The sequence below is a fragment of the Rhinatrema bivittatum genome, chromosome 1 (assembly GCF_901001135.1).
Source record: "Rhinatrema bivittatum chromosome 1, aRhiBiv1.1, whole genome shotgun sequence".
In the NCBI taxonomy this organism is placed as follows: Eukaryota; Metazoa; Chordata; class Amphibia; order Gymnophiona; family Rhinatrematidae; genus Rhinatrema; species Rhinatrema bivittatum.
The window spans coordinates 594,902,595-594,915,431 of record NC_042615.1 but is presented as its reverse complement, the minus strand read 5'-3'; the positions used below and the strand labels follow the sequence as shown (position 1 = coordinate 594,915,431).

Genomic DNA, 12,837 nt, shown 5'->3' with positions numbered 1-12,837 from the left:
GATATAACTTACAGCAAATTATTTACAAGGTTACAAGATTGAATCCGATTAAATGTGATTTGAATAGTAAATGATAGTGTTAACACTGAGAAGGTGATGGCAGCGAATTTTTTTTGTTTTTGTTTTGGTTACTCACAAATATCCAAATTGTTCTCAGTTTGTCACTAGCCACATGCAAATGCTTAATGCTTGTTTTGATATGCAGTCAGTCACACCCCAAACTAATTAATTTTGATACAAGCATGAATTATTGGATACAATTTTAGGTGGCACAGGAATTTCACTTGGTGCTCTTAAGGCAATTGATTTAGAGGTGCTCCATAATAAGAGGGGTTCTGCATCTAAAATGTTTCTGAAGGTTTTGCCTCACCACATACAATTAACGACGCTTCCTCTAAAACGTTGCAGTGTAATTATTAATACTTTTCTTCTTCTATCACCCACCTTAGCACAGGAAAATAGTATGCTGGCCTGACCATGGGATCACAGAACAGATACAGCATACTTGTGATGAACAAATTATAACACTAACTGTCCACCAAGCGAGGTTAGCAACTGCAAATTTAGGTGCTTAGGGGCAGATTTGTAAAAAGTACGCGAGCGCGTACTTTTGTTCGCACACCCGGCGCAAACAAGAGTACGCCAGATTTTAATAGATACGTGCGTAGCCGCGCGTATCTTTTAAAATCCAGGGTCGGCGCGCGCAAAAGCTGTGCAAAATTGGCAGCCTGCGCGCGCCGAGCCGCACAGCCTGCCTCCATTCCCTCTGAGGCCGCTCCGAAATCGGAGCGGCCTCGGGGGGAACTTTCTTTCCGGCGCCCCCCACCTTCCCCTAACTAACCCGCCCCCTTTATTGCAAAGGTTACGCCTGGCGCGTGCTGGGCTGGCTGCCGGCGTGCCATGTTCCGGTCCGGAGGCCGCGGCCACGCCCCCAGAATGCCCCTGGCCGGAACCCACGGCCGCGGCCCCGCCCCCAGAACGCCCCCGATGACGCGCCGGCCGTGACACGCCCCCCAGGAAAGCCCCGGGACTTACGCGCTTCCCGGGACTTTGCACGCGCCGGCAGCCTATGCAACATAGGCTTGGCGCGCGCAGGGGGAGTTTGGGGCAGGTTTTCGGGGGGTATGCGCATATCTTATGCATGTACCCCTTTGAAAATCTGCCCCTTAGTGTCCTAATTTAGCAATAAAAATTTGAGTAATAATAAGCTCGATCTGTAACTGATCACAGGTATTTATTTGCCCTTTTGTCAATATTTGTGTACCCTCTAGATATCTCACATGGGTACAATCACTAGATGATAACTACAAAAAAAAATGTCATACTCGCCCACCACTACAAATATTTTGAGTTCTGGGAACAGGACATTTGTTTCATTTATTTTCTCGCCAGAATGTTTCCTTTTCTATTGTTCAAAGTATATATATGACCTTCATCTTCCTAAGGACACTAAACTCTACGGTTCAGACTTAAGTACTGAATGATTCCTGGTGTGGCAATTCTTCATTGTCCTCAATTACCACTGATGACACAATGTATTCCCATCACCTTGTTACTGATCACTCTGACTTTCCAGACTCTATTTAGTACTGTGCACCTGCTACCTCTAGTCATGGGAGAAGAGACATCACGCAGACCGTTAAACTTTACAGAACTTTGTGCCGACCTTCTGTCTGTGCCCTCTTTTCATGTTGTCAACATTTTCTTTTATTTAAAATCATTTATATCCCACACGCTCCAAAAGATATCTTTTTCTCCCCAGCCTCTTTTCTATCCCTTCTTGTCCTCCATCTATCCTACAGTGCAACTTTCTCTCTCCCTCTTTCCCCATGAAGCTAATCCTTAAGCAAAAAAAAAAAAATCTTCTCTTAATTTCACCTCTTATCTGTCTCCTATTCCCAGGCAAGAGCTGGATTAGGAGGCTTCAAGCACGGTAAAGCACGGAGATCAGCAGCTTTGGGTTCAGGGCCGAGATAAGGGGAGAATTCAGCAAGTTCAGGACTGAAAGTAGAAAGCTTTGTTTTCTCAAAAGCTGCAAGCAGGCAAGCAGCACAGTGGAGGTAAATGCAGACACAGTGTGCTGGAAGAACTCTACCTCTATGTCAGGGCTTCCCAAACTGGCACTTGGGATCCCAAGTCACCAAACCTCAAATATCAGCACTCTTCAGATGCCAGCAGCATTAGTAGTAGAAGTCAGCATGAGGCCTCTCAACCAGTGTGTCGGGACACACTGATGTGTCACCAAGGGGGTGGAAGGTGTGTCACCAAAAATTTGACACAGTGAGCCTATGCTTTCTATAACAGCCACATGTGCTTGCTGCTTGAGGAGAGTGTGGAATAAGGAGCTGGTACTTAAAATTCCTCATCACTGCTCCCTGTTGCTGCTTTTCCCTCAACCCTGGCAATCACTGCCACCACCAATCCAAGCCAGAAATGTTGCAGGCATGCTGTACCCTTCTCACTGCACCTCCCCCTCCCACTTCTGGGAGTTGCAGTTTTTCTCTGTATGTTTGTTTATAATCTATGGTCTTTTATTCTGTATTAGATAAGAGTCAGTCTGCATTCTGCATGTTTGACAGAGGTGAGGGATTCTGCTAAGTAGCAGGCCAATACAGTACAGTGCGCTCTGGCGGAGCGGCATGATTCACCATTGCTACGTTTTGGAAAAGGAACCCAAGCTTTGGGCATTGGCAGTGACAAATTCATCACATCGTGGATATCGAAAATCTTCAATATGCGCTCCGCCACGAGCAGTTTAAATATCATGCTATTTGGGGGCCCCTACTACACTTATTAAGATAATTCTGTTATTACCTAAATGTACTCCTCATTATTTTCTCTCTATATATCTTGACTATGCTAGGGCAACTACTTTTTGTGGAGCCAGGCCTCTATGGTGCTAGATAATTTTGTTCTATTACTGTTTTATGCACTGCTGTTGTGTGTATTGTATTGCACCCCTCCTATGGGTTTTTCTTGTATGTTAAACATTTATAAGTAAAAAAAAACAAAACTTATCTGTCTATCTTTATGTTCAACATTGTGACTTCACTACTTGAATATGCCTCCAAAGTTAGCCAAATAAGTTTATCCGGCTAACTTCGTAATCTGATCAGTGACTGAATATGTACCCCTGAAAAAACTAGGGAGGAGGAAGCACAGTTATTGTTCTCACAGGGCAGCAAAAAAAGCTAGCATGAGTCCTGCTCCCCTCTGCCTCTCCTATTCACCTCATGCCTCCCACTCTTCCCTCTGCCCCTCGCCCACAACACTCCCCTATCTGCCCCTCACCTCTCTATCCCTCACCCTTAACGATCCCCCATCTGCCCCTCACCCCTTTCCCCTCTGTCCCTCATCCTCTACACTCCATCTGCCCCACCCCTCAACAATCCATCTGCCCCTTGCCCTCTCTGCCCCTCACCCACTCTCTGCCCCTCACCCACAACACTCCCCCATCTGCCTTCGCCCTCAACACTTCTCCATCTGCCCCTTGCCCTCTCTCTGCCCTCATCCTCAACACTCCCCCATCTGCCCTTGCCCTCAACACTTCTCCATCTGCCCCTCGCTGCCCTCACTCTCAACACTCCCCATCTCCCTCGCCCTCTCTGCCCTCACCCATCTGCCCCTCGCCCCTTCTCTGCCCTCATCCTCAACACTCCCCCATCTGCCCCCACCCTCTCAAAACTCCTCCACCTGCCCCTCGCCCCCTTTCTGCCACTCACCAGCAACACTCCCCCTTCTGCCCCTCGGCCCCTCTCTGTCCACATCCAACAGTCCCCCATATGCCCCTCACCCCCTCACTCTCAACACTCCCCCATCTGCCCCTTGCCCCAACACTCCATATGTCTCTTGCCCCTTCTCTGCCTTCGCCCTCAACACTCCATTTTCCCCCACCCCCTGTCTGCCCACCAGAAAAACGCCCCCATCTGTCCCTCACCTCCTCTCTGCCCCCACCCTCACCACTCCCCCATCTGCCCCTTGCCCTCTCTGCTCCTCACCCTCAACAATCCATCTGCCCCTTGCCCCAACACTCCATCTGTCCCTTGCCCCTTCTCTGCCCTCGCCCTCAACACTCCTCCATTTGCCCCATCCCCTCTCTGCCCACCAAACTTCCCCATCTGTCCCTCACCCCTCTCTGCCACCACCATCACCCTCAACATTCCATCTGCCCCTTGCCCCCTCAACACTCCTTCTGCCCCTCACCCTCTCTCTGCCCCTCACCCTCAACACTCCATCTGCTCCTCGCCCCTCTCTGCCCCTCACCCTCAACACTCCTTCTGCTCCTTACCTCCTCTCTGCCCCTCACCCTCAACACGCCCCTATCTGCTCCTCACCCTCAACACGCCCCTATCTGCTCCTCACCCTCAACACACCCCTATCTGCTCCTTGCCCCTTCTCTGCCCCTCACCCTCAACTCTTCCATCTGCCCCTCAACACTCTCCCACCTGCCCCTCGCCCCCTTTCTGCCTCTCACCAGCAACACTCCCCCGCCTGCCCCTTGTCTCCTTTCTGCCCTTCACCAGCAGCACTCCCCCATCTGTCCCTCGCCCCCCTCTGGCCCTCACTCCCTCTCTGGCACTCACCTCCAACACTTCCCCCATTCCTTGTGGGAAATTATTTTAAGGAGTTAGCTTGCAGAAGAATATTGTACAGTGATAGGAAGTATTGAAGCAGAGAATCACTGATATTATTAGTGTAACTATTTGATATAAGGCCCATAAGTTCTGAGAATAAATATGCCATATTTTCTTAGCTTGCTTAAAACAAACAAGTCCTGAGATCTGCTATATTAAAGAGCAGTTATTCAGGAGGCTAACTGCAGATATCAGAGGAAAACAGTACAGTAGCCTCTTAGCCACACCTGCTTGCTGATGTGATAAGAGACAGTTGGGGGCCCCAAGAACACATGGGAGTTGCCTAGAGAAGAAACTAGAGCAAAGGTCAGAAGCATTAACTTAAAAAGAGCAACATAAGACAAGCTGTTTGAAATCAGAGAAAGAATAGCTTTGGACATTAATAGTGGTTAATGAAGTGCCTGATGAGCTGTTGCTGATTTCCCAGCTTGCTGTGTCCTCTGTTCTCCAAAGATATATAAGACTGACATTGGGGAACTGTGAGGGAAGTATTTTTGTGAATTTTCTTTAATGCAAACTCTAACCTTGTATGCTTTTATTGCTTATTCTCAGACATAAGTAAAACTTCTGTACTTATAAATAAGTGTGTTGTGTTATCTATGACAAAATAATCACCAATTTTCCTACCCACTACATTGCTCCTCACCCTCAACATTTGCCTCTTGCCCAACACTCCCCCTCTGCCTCCAACACTTCCTCATCTGCTCCTCACACCCAATACTCCATCAGCCCCTTACCCCAACACTCCCCTCTCTGCCCCTCAACTCTCTTCCCCTTTTGCCTCCCCCTTATCATTCTATCCTTGACACTGCACCAGTACCCCCTCACTCAACCTTCTCATGGTGTCTGATATCCTCCCTCTCTATCCTCTCTTGTCCTCACCCATTTTACAGTGCTAGTCTTTCTCTCCCCCTTCCCCTAAGAAACAAATCCTCAATCAGGCAAAGGGAAAAAAAAAAAAAGCTTCTTCCCTTAAACTTGACTCTTCCTTCTGACTCCCGTTCCCAGGCAGGAGCTGGGATAGGAGGCTTCAGCAGAGTAAAGCACGGAGAACTGCAGCTTTGGGTTCAGAGCAGAGAGGTGGGGGGGGAATTCACGGATGAAAGTAGAAAACTTATTTTTCTCCAAAGCTGCCAGAGATCCAGCATACTGGAAGAGCTCTCTCTCTCTTTAAACCGTTTGCACCTTCTATGCTCTGCAACACCAGTCCCACCCTGCTTTTTCTCCTCTCACCTCTGATTGGCTGCTACCCAGAGTCAGCACCCTGCGACTGCGGACTGGGCAGCCCTTAGTAAACAAAAAAAAGGCGCCTGCAACGTATTGGACTGCAGGCATTCAGTTGCTCGGTCGCCTAGCTTAAACTAGTCCAATCCGCAAAAAATAAAAAGATATTAATAGATATATTTTTCCCCGCACAAAGGGAAAAATAATAACTCAATCTGGCAAAAAAAAAAAAAAACAAAAACCACTGGCAACGCGTGTACTTCCGGGTGAGTCTTGAGAACGGAAGTGGTGCGGGGCGCGGGAGATGGCGGCGGTGGCGGCTTCGCGAGGGATGGAGGCGGAGGAAGGAGAGATTAGCGGCTCCGATTCGGACATAGCAGAGGCGGTGCTGCAGCAACCCGAGGACCCGCAGCAGGTACTGCCGAAACGGGGAGAGCGGCCTGTCCATCACGGGCTGAGGGGGGGGGGGGGGAAGAGGCTTACGCACGTGTGTACGAACCCTGCATTAGCCCAGTGTATGGTTTTTAGCAGCGAAATGTGACCCGTTAAATTAAATCTGACTAGGAACATATTCCTGAGTTTGTACTTTCCGTAGCCTGTAATTTTAATGCTGGTTTTTTTTGTATTGTTTCCTTTTGTGACCTCTTTTATTTTAATCACTCTGGGGGCTGCAGATGGAGGGTCACTGAGATAAGGATGAAGAAGGTAGAGAGCATTATGGGGCCTTTTCTCTCTACCCTTCTCCTCCTCTGTCCTGGTGATCCTGTTTCTCCATCCCAAGCTCCTATCCCCACTCCCCATGATTCTTTCAGTGGTCCTCATCTCCCCCCAATGGCCCTAGAGCTGCCAAGTCTCACCCCAATTCCTGTTGATTAAGCCCCCCCCCCCCCCCCTGATCACCAAGTCCCTATCTTACAAAGTTCCGGTTTTGCAGGGGTAGAACCTGCAGTTCAATTGAGGTACTAGGAAAAATAAAGGATGGGTTTTGCCCATTCAATTCCTGTTCCACCACTCTCATCAAAGTACTTCGCTCAGACATTGGGACTGTATTAGCAAAAACTATTAATTTTTCTTTCTCTGAGGGGCTGGTTCTCTACCATTTAAATTAGCAGTAGTTCATCCCTTTCGCAAAAAATCCAGAGGACATCACTGATCCAGCTAACTACTGCACTATCTTTATCCTCCCCCTCCTGTCTAGAATCATGGAAAAGGTTGTGCTTTCCCAGTTACAGGAATTCGTTGACTTACACTGCTTCCTGGATAATTTACAATTTGGCTTTCGTGCCTACTACAGTACAGACTCCTTGCTTGTATCCAAGCCTTGACACAGGAAAACAATTTATTCTGGTTATGTTAGATATCTTGGTAGTGTTTGACACTCTTAATCATAAAATTTAGATTAACAGATTGGGAACACTGGACATTTCTTCTGCTGTCTTGGCCTGGTTTCTCTGCTAACTGATCATTCTTACACACTAAACATGGATGGTATATCTTCTTCTCCATATCCTTTAACAACAGGTGTTCCTCTCTTTCACCATTGCTTTTCAGTTTGTACCTTGCCCCCACTCTGTTCCATACTGAGCCGCTTAGGAGTGTCATTCAACATTTTTGCAAATGGCATCCAATTATTTTTTTCTTATTACTTCAACATTGGACCAGACCTTTTGTCATCTGTCCTTATGTCTGGCTCAGATCCAGATTTGGCTACATGACAACAAACTTGCTTTGAGCCAACCAAAAACAGATTATTGTCCTGCCACACTCAGAATTAGCTAGTCTTCCCTCAAGTTTCTCATTTGATGGACTTTCTATTCCCCTTAAACCTCAGGTCCGCAATTTAGGGATTATGCATGATCCCTCTTTGTCTATGTGCCCCCGTATTAGTGCACTTATCCAATCTTCATACTATAAGCTCCACCTACTAAGACTTTTAAACCTATTCTTTCTTCTGCTGATTATGTACAGTCACCCAATTCATCATCCTTGCTTTACTAGGTTATTGTAATACTGTCTTTCTGGGCCTGCCCAATTCTTAAATTAGATCAGTACAATTTATCCAGAGCTCAGCAGCTCAGTTAATTACAGGCACTCCTTGTGCACATATCTCCCCAGTTTTGGCTAGTCTTCACTGGCTACCCATTGGCTGGTGGATACACTTTAAGGTTCAGGCCTTAATTTTCAAGGCCCCTCATGGCAAATCTGCCCCTTGCTTGACAGAGTCAGTGCAGAGATATCAACCTTACCATGCTCTCCAGTGAATCCAACATCTCCTGAACATCCCTTCCCTTATAGTGGCCCATTTATCTGAGACAAGAGCATGCTAATTTCAAATTGCTGGACCTGAACTCTGGAACTCCCGCTAAGACAGAGATGGTGAACGCCAATCCTCGAGGGCTTCAAATTGGCCAGGTTTTCAGGATATTCACAATGAGCACACATGAGAGAGATTTGCATCCAGTGGAGGCAGTGCATGCAGATCTTTCTCATACATATTCATTGTTGATATCCTGAAAACCTGGCCTGTTTGCAGCCCTCGAGGACTGGAGTTCGCCATCCCTGCGCTAAGAGATTAGGACTGAGGGAGACTTGCCTGCTTCAGAATGCCCCTAAAGACTTACCTCTTTTCAGTGTGCCTTTGCTGACTGAATTTCACTACCGATGTTAGGGTACTATTGCATTGTTTTGAGTTGTTTGTATTGTCATGTTTTATTGTATTTCATTATGTAAAGCAGTCTTATTGTTGAATAACTATGTATGTGAAGCTGTAATCCGCCAAGATTTCCAGATCAGCAGAATTGAAATTGGTCAAATAAATAACATAGCAGCAAGAGCCTCTTCAAACATTTTACTATGTGCAGGGGCTCTGTATAACTGGTAATTAGCAGACCAAGCCAGGTTAGGGGGCACAGTAATCTTAGAGTGCAGGAATCTTAAATCAACAGCAGCCCAGCTCAGTATATTGCTGTGCTGCATAGTAAAATTGCCTGAATGATGGCAAGGACTGTTCATGCCCTAGGCCTAGAGAATGACTTAAATGGTTGCCTCTTGTTGCTTACATGCACATATACTTTCAGCAGTGCCTTATGTTACACAACAGAAAAGGCACTGGATTACATATGACCCTACACTGGCATATGAGCTACCAATAAAGAATTATATTGTAAAAGTGTTAAGAACTTACCTGAAATGTAGCAAAAAAAAAAAATACAGGGTCAGCTTGCATCATTAGTTATTTAATTTCCAGCTGGCTGACAAGGCTGAGAACCCGTCTACTCTAGGGAGGTTCTCATGTGATCTCCCTGACCACACCCTTTGTGTTGTCCTGCAGTCCACAAGCCCTAGCAGCTCTGAAGGAGATAGTGCCTAGTTTTCAGTTATGCAGTGTTCAGTAACTGTTCACACATGACAGTTGGTAATGTTCTAGCATTGGAGCCAAGCAGCCCTGCAGGCTCCTTTGCCTAGTAAAGTTATGATGATGGAGCCTGAGCATGTTTGCATCCCTGCAGGCCCCCTTTTACCTGTTGAGGTTGCTGGTGGAGTCAAGCAGGTTCTTGGCCCTGCAAGCTTCCTTTGCCTGGTAACATTCTGACCATGGAGCTACGCAGGTTCTTAGCCCTGCCGGCTACCTTTGCCTAGTAATGTCCTAGCTGTGGAACCAAGCAGGTATCACCCATACAGATTCCCGCTGCCTGGTGTATCAAGCATAACCTAACAGGGTTTCACAGGGGGCCATATCCAAGTCCTTTGAGCTGAGAATTGAGAGCAGATTCATGGATTGAGCCAGAGCAAAGTAATACAAGAAGAGAACGACCCAGGACCTTCTGGGGAAGTGAATCATCTTCTTCCCTTCATAGGCATGCTTGTAGATAGCACCAGTATAAGGTCAGGGGGAGGCTCGCTGCCTCTAGAGGCTGAGGAGGGCTATAAGGATACCTGACAGATTACCTTTGCCCCAGATATCAAGACAGCAGTATACACAGATTATCTAGCCATGTAGAAACCCATTCATCCTAAGTGTCCTGAATTACTTAGGCTTAACTGTCATCCCTAGTGTCAGCAGCCACGGGAGCCAGGAGTAAAAAAACCAAAAAGTTTTCATAGCCTCATTCAATAGGATTCTCAAGCTCCCAGGCCTTCAGGAAAGCGCATAAGCTGGGGGAGAAGCACTCCAAGGCCCCCCTGGAGGAAGATAGGGAATTCTCATCGGGTAAAGATGACTCTACCATAATACAACTATTCTGGAAAGACAAACTGGCAACCCTCACTTCCAGTGCAGTGCCACTCTAGGGGCATTAGTTACGGCCACTAAAGACCCAGTGGAAGGGGATTCTATCCTCCAGAGAATTAGAAAGCCACCAAAGGCATGTCTTTCATAGCACCCTAAGTATATTGCCCTTGCTGAAGGGGATACCTTGAAAATGGGGCCAAGAGGGAGAAGAACGAATAGCCTTCTCAGAATCCCCTCAGTGACACTTTGGTCCTAGGAATTTTAAGCAAGACCACCATTTTGGTAGATGGAGTTTTGGCAGTGAAGGACTCCCAAGACAAGAGTTTAAAGACAACTCTTAAAAAGGCCTGTACTACAAAGGCAATGACTCTACAAAGCTCCATTTGTAGAAACTTGGCATTGAGGCCATCAGTGCCCAGACAGCCCAAAGTCGTTAGGGCAGTAATCAGTCTTAGCTTTTCCAGTATACAATAGGCACAACCTGATGAGGATTCTCCTTATAGGGGAGCCTCTCTATCCCCTTTATCATTTTGGTCACTCTTCGCTGAATCTTTTGCAATTCTGCTATATCTTTTTTGAGATGTGGTGACCAGAATTGCATGCAGTACTTTATGCGCAGTTGCACCATGAAGTGATATAGAGGCACGATGATATTCTATTTGCCATTCGTTTTCTAATAATTCCTAACATTGTGTGCTTTTTTTGATAGCCGCTACACACTGAGATGAGGTTTTCAAAATATCCATGATGATGCTTAGATCCTTTTCCATGAGTGGTGAATTCTAATATGGACCCTAACATTTTTTCCTATGTACATCATGTTACATTTGTCCACATTAAATTTTGTCTGCCATTTGGATGCCAATTCTCACAAGATCCTCTGGCATATTCTCACAATCTGCTTGTGATTTAACAACTTAGAATAATTTTGTGTCATCTGCAAATCTGATTACCTCATTCATTGTTCCTTTTTCAAGATCATTTATAAATATATTAAAAAGCACCAGTCCCATTATAGATCCATGGGACCCTCTACTGTTTACCTTCCCCCATTCAGAAAGCTAACCATGCAATCATGTCCTTTAACCAGTATGCAAACCACAACAGGACATTTTGCTTCCTATCCCATGACATTTTAGCTTTCTCAAGAGTCTCTTTTGAGGGACTTTGTCAAATGCCTTCTGAAAATCTAGATACACTATTTCCACCGGTTCACCATTATCCACATTTATGAACCCCTTCAAAAAAAATGTGGCAGATTGGTGAGGCAAGACTTCCCTTGGGTAAATCCATTTTTGTTGTGGCCCACTATATCTATTTTATTTTTTTATTATGCCGACATTCGATCTGAGATATCACATTGGTTTACATTCAGGTACTGTAAGTATTTCATATCTATCTGTCTATATATTCAGTAATTTTTTTCTTTAGAATAGTTACAACCATTTTTCCTGGTACTGATGCCAGTCTTACTGGTCGATATTTCCCTGGATCATCCCGAAGCCCTTTTTAAAGATTGGTACATTGGCTACCCTCCAGTCTTCAGGTACAATAGAAATGTAAATGATAGATTACTAGTAATAAGTCTGCAGTTTCATTTTTTGAATTCTTTCAGAACTCTGGGGTGCATACTGTCTGGTCCATGTGATTTAGTACTCCTTAGTTAGTCAAGTTGCCCTATTACATTTTCCAAGTTCACTGTGATTTTTCTGTTCCTCTGAATCATAACTATTAAATACAGTTTCTGGCATAGGTATCTCCCCGACATCCTCAGTAAACACCAAAGCAAAGAATTTATTTAGTCTCTCTGCTTAGGGTTTGTCATCCCTAAGTGCCCTTTTTACCTCTCAATCATCTAATGGTCCAGTCAACTCCCTTGCAGGCTTCCTGCTTCAAATGTATTTGTAATTTTTTATTATGAGTTTTGCCTCTTCAGCAAGCTTCTTTTAAACTTTTCTTTTTGCTTTCCTTATTAATGTTTTGCATCAAACTTGCCAGTGCTTATGCATTTTCCTGTTTTCTTAATTTGGTTTTACTAGTCTTTCACCTCATCTTTTAATCATGCTGGCAGTCGTTTTGCCTTTTTTTAATGTATGGACTACATCTGGTCTGAGCTTCCAAGATGTGTTTTTAAACAATGTCCACATCTGATGTAAACTCTTCACTTTTGCAATTGAATTTTATGAAATTTTTTTTTTAATTTTCCTTATTTTATCATAATTTCCCTTTCGAAAGTTAAATGCTAGAGCAGTAGTTTTTCTTAATGTTTTCCCTCCAATTAAGGCAAATTTGATAGTATTATGATCAATATTGCCAAGTGGTTACAATGCTGTTCCCTGTTGTATCAAATTCTAAGGATTAGGTCTAAAATAGCTCCCCCCTCTTGTCAGTTCCTGGACCAGTTGTTCCATTAAGCAGTCATTTATTTTGTCTAGAAACTTTACCTGCCTAGCATGTCACTTCAGAACATGCTAGGGATGTAATTGAAATCTCCCATTATTATTGTGTTGTCAGTTCAGCTTCCCTAATTTCTGTTAGCATTTCATTGTCTGTTCATTCTGGCCAGGCGAACAGTAGTATGACCCCTATTGCTATACTCTTAGCCATCATACATGTAATTTCTATCCATAAAGATTCCACAGTGCATTTATTCTCTTGCAGTATCTTTATCCTGTTTTACTCTTTGCCATTCATAGCACCACACTACCTACTCCAATTTGATTCACCCTGCCATTGTGATATAATTTT

At 45.1% G+C, this 12,837-nt stretch overlaps 1 protein-coding gene across 1 annotated transcript in view; it reads left to right on the top strand.

Annotated features, from left to right (window-relative positions):
* Positions 1 to 5,996: 5,996 nt before the first annotated feature.
* The window catches only part of PHAX (phosphorylated adaptor for RNA export), a 48,147-nt gene continuing 41,306 nt past the window's right edge, over positions 5,997 to 12,837 (top strand). Inside the window, exon 1 of the mRNA XM_029619419.1 lies at positions 5,997 to 6,273. Within this exon, the coding sequence (XP_029475279.1) occupies positions 6,163 to 6,273 (111 nt within the window). The 5' untranslated portion in view covers positions 5,997 to 6,162. The remainder of the gene's footprint in view (positions 6,274 to 12,837) is intronic.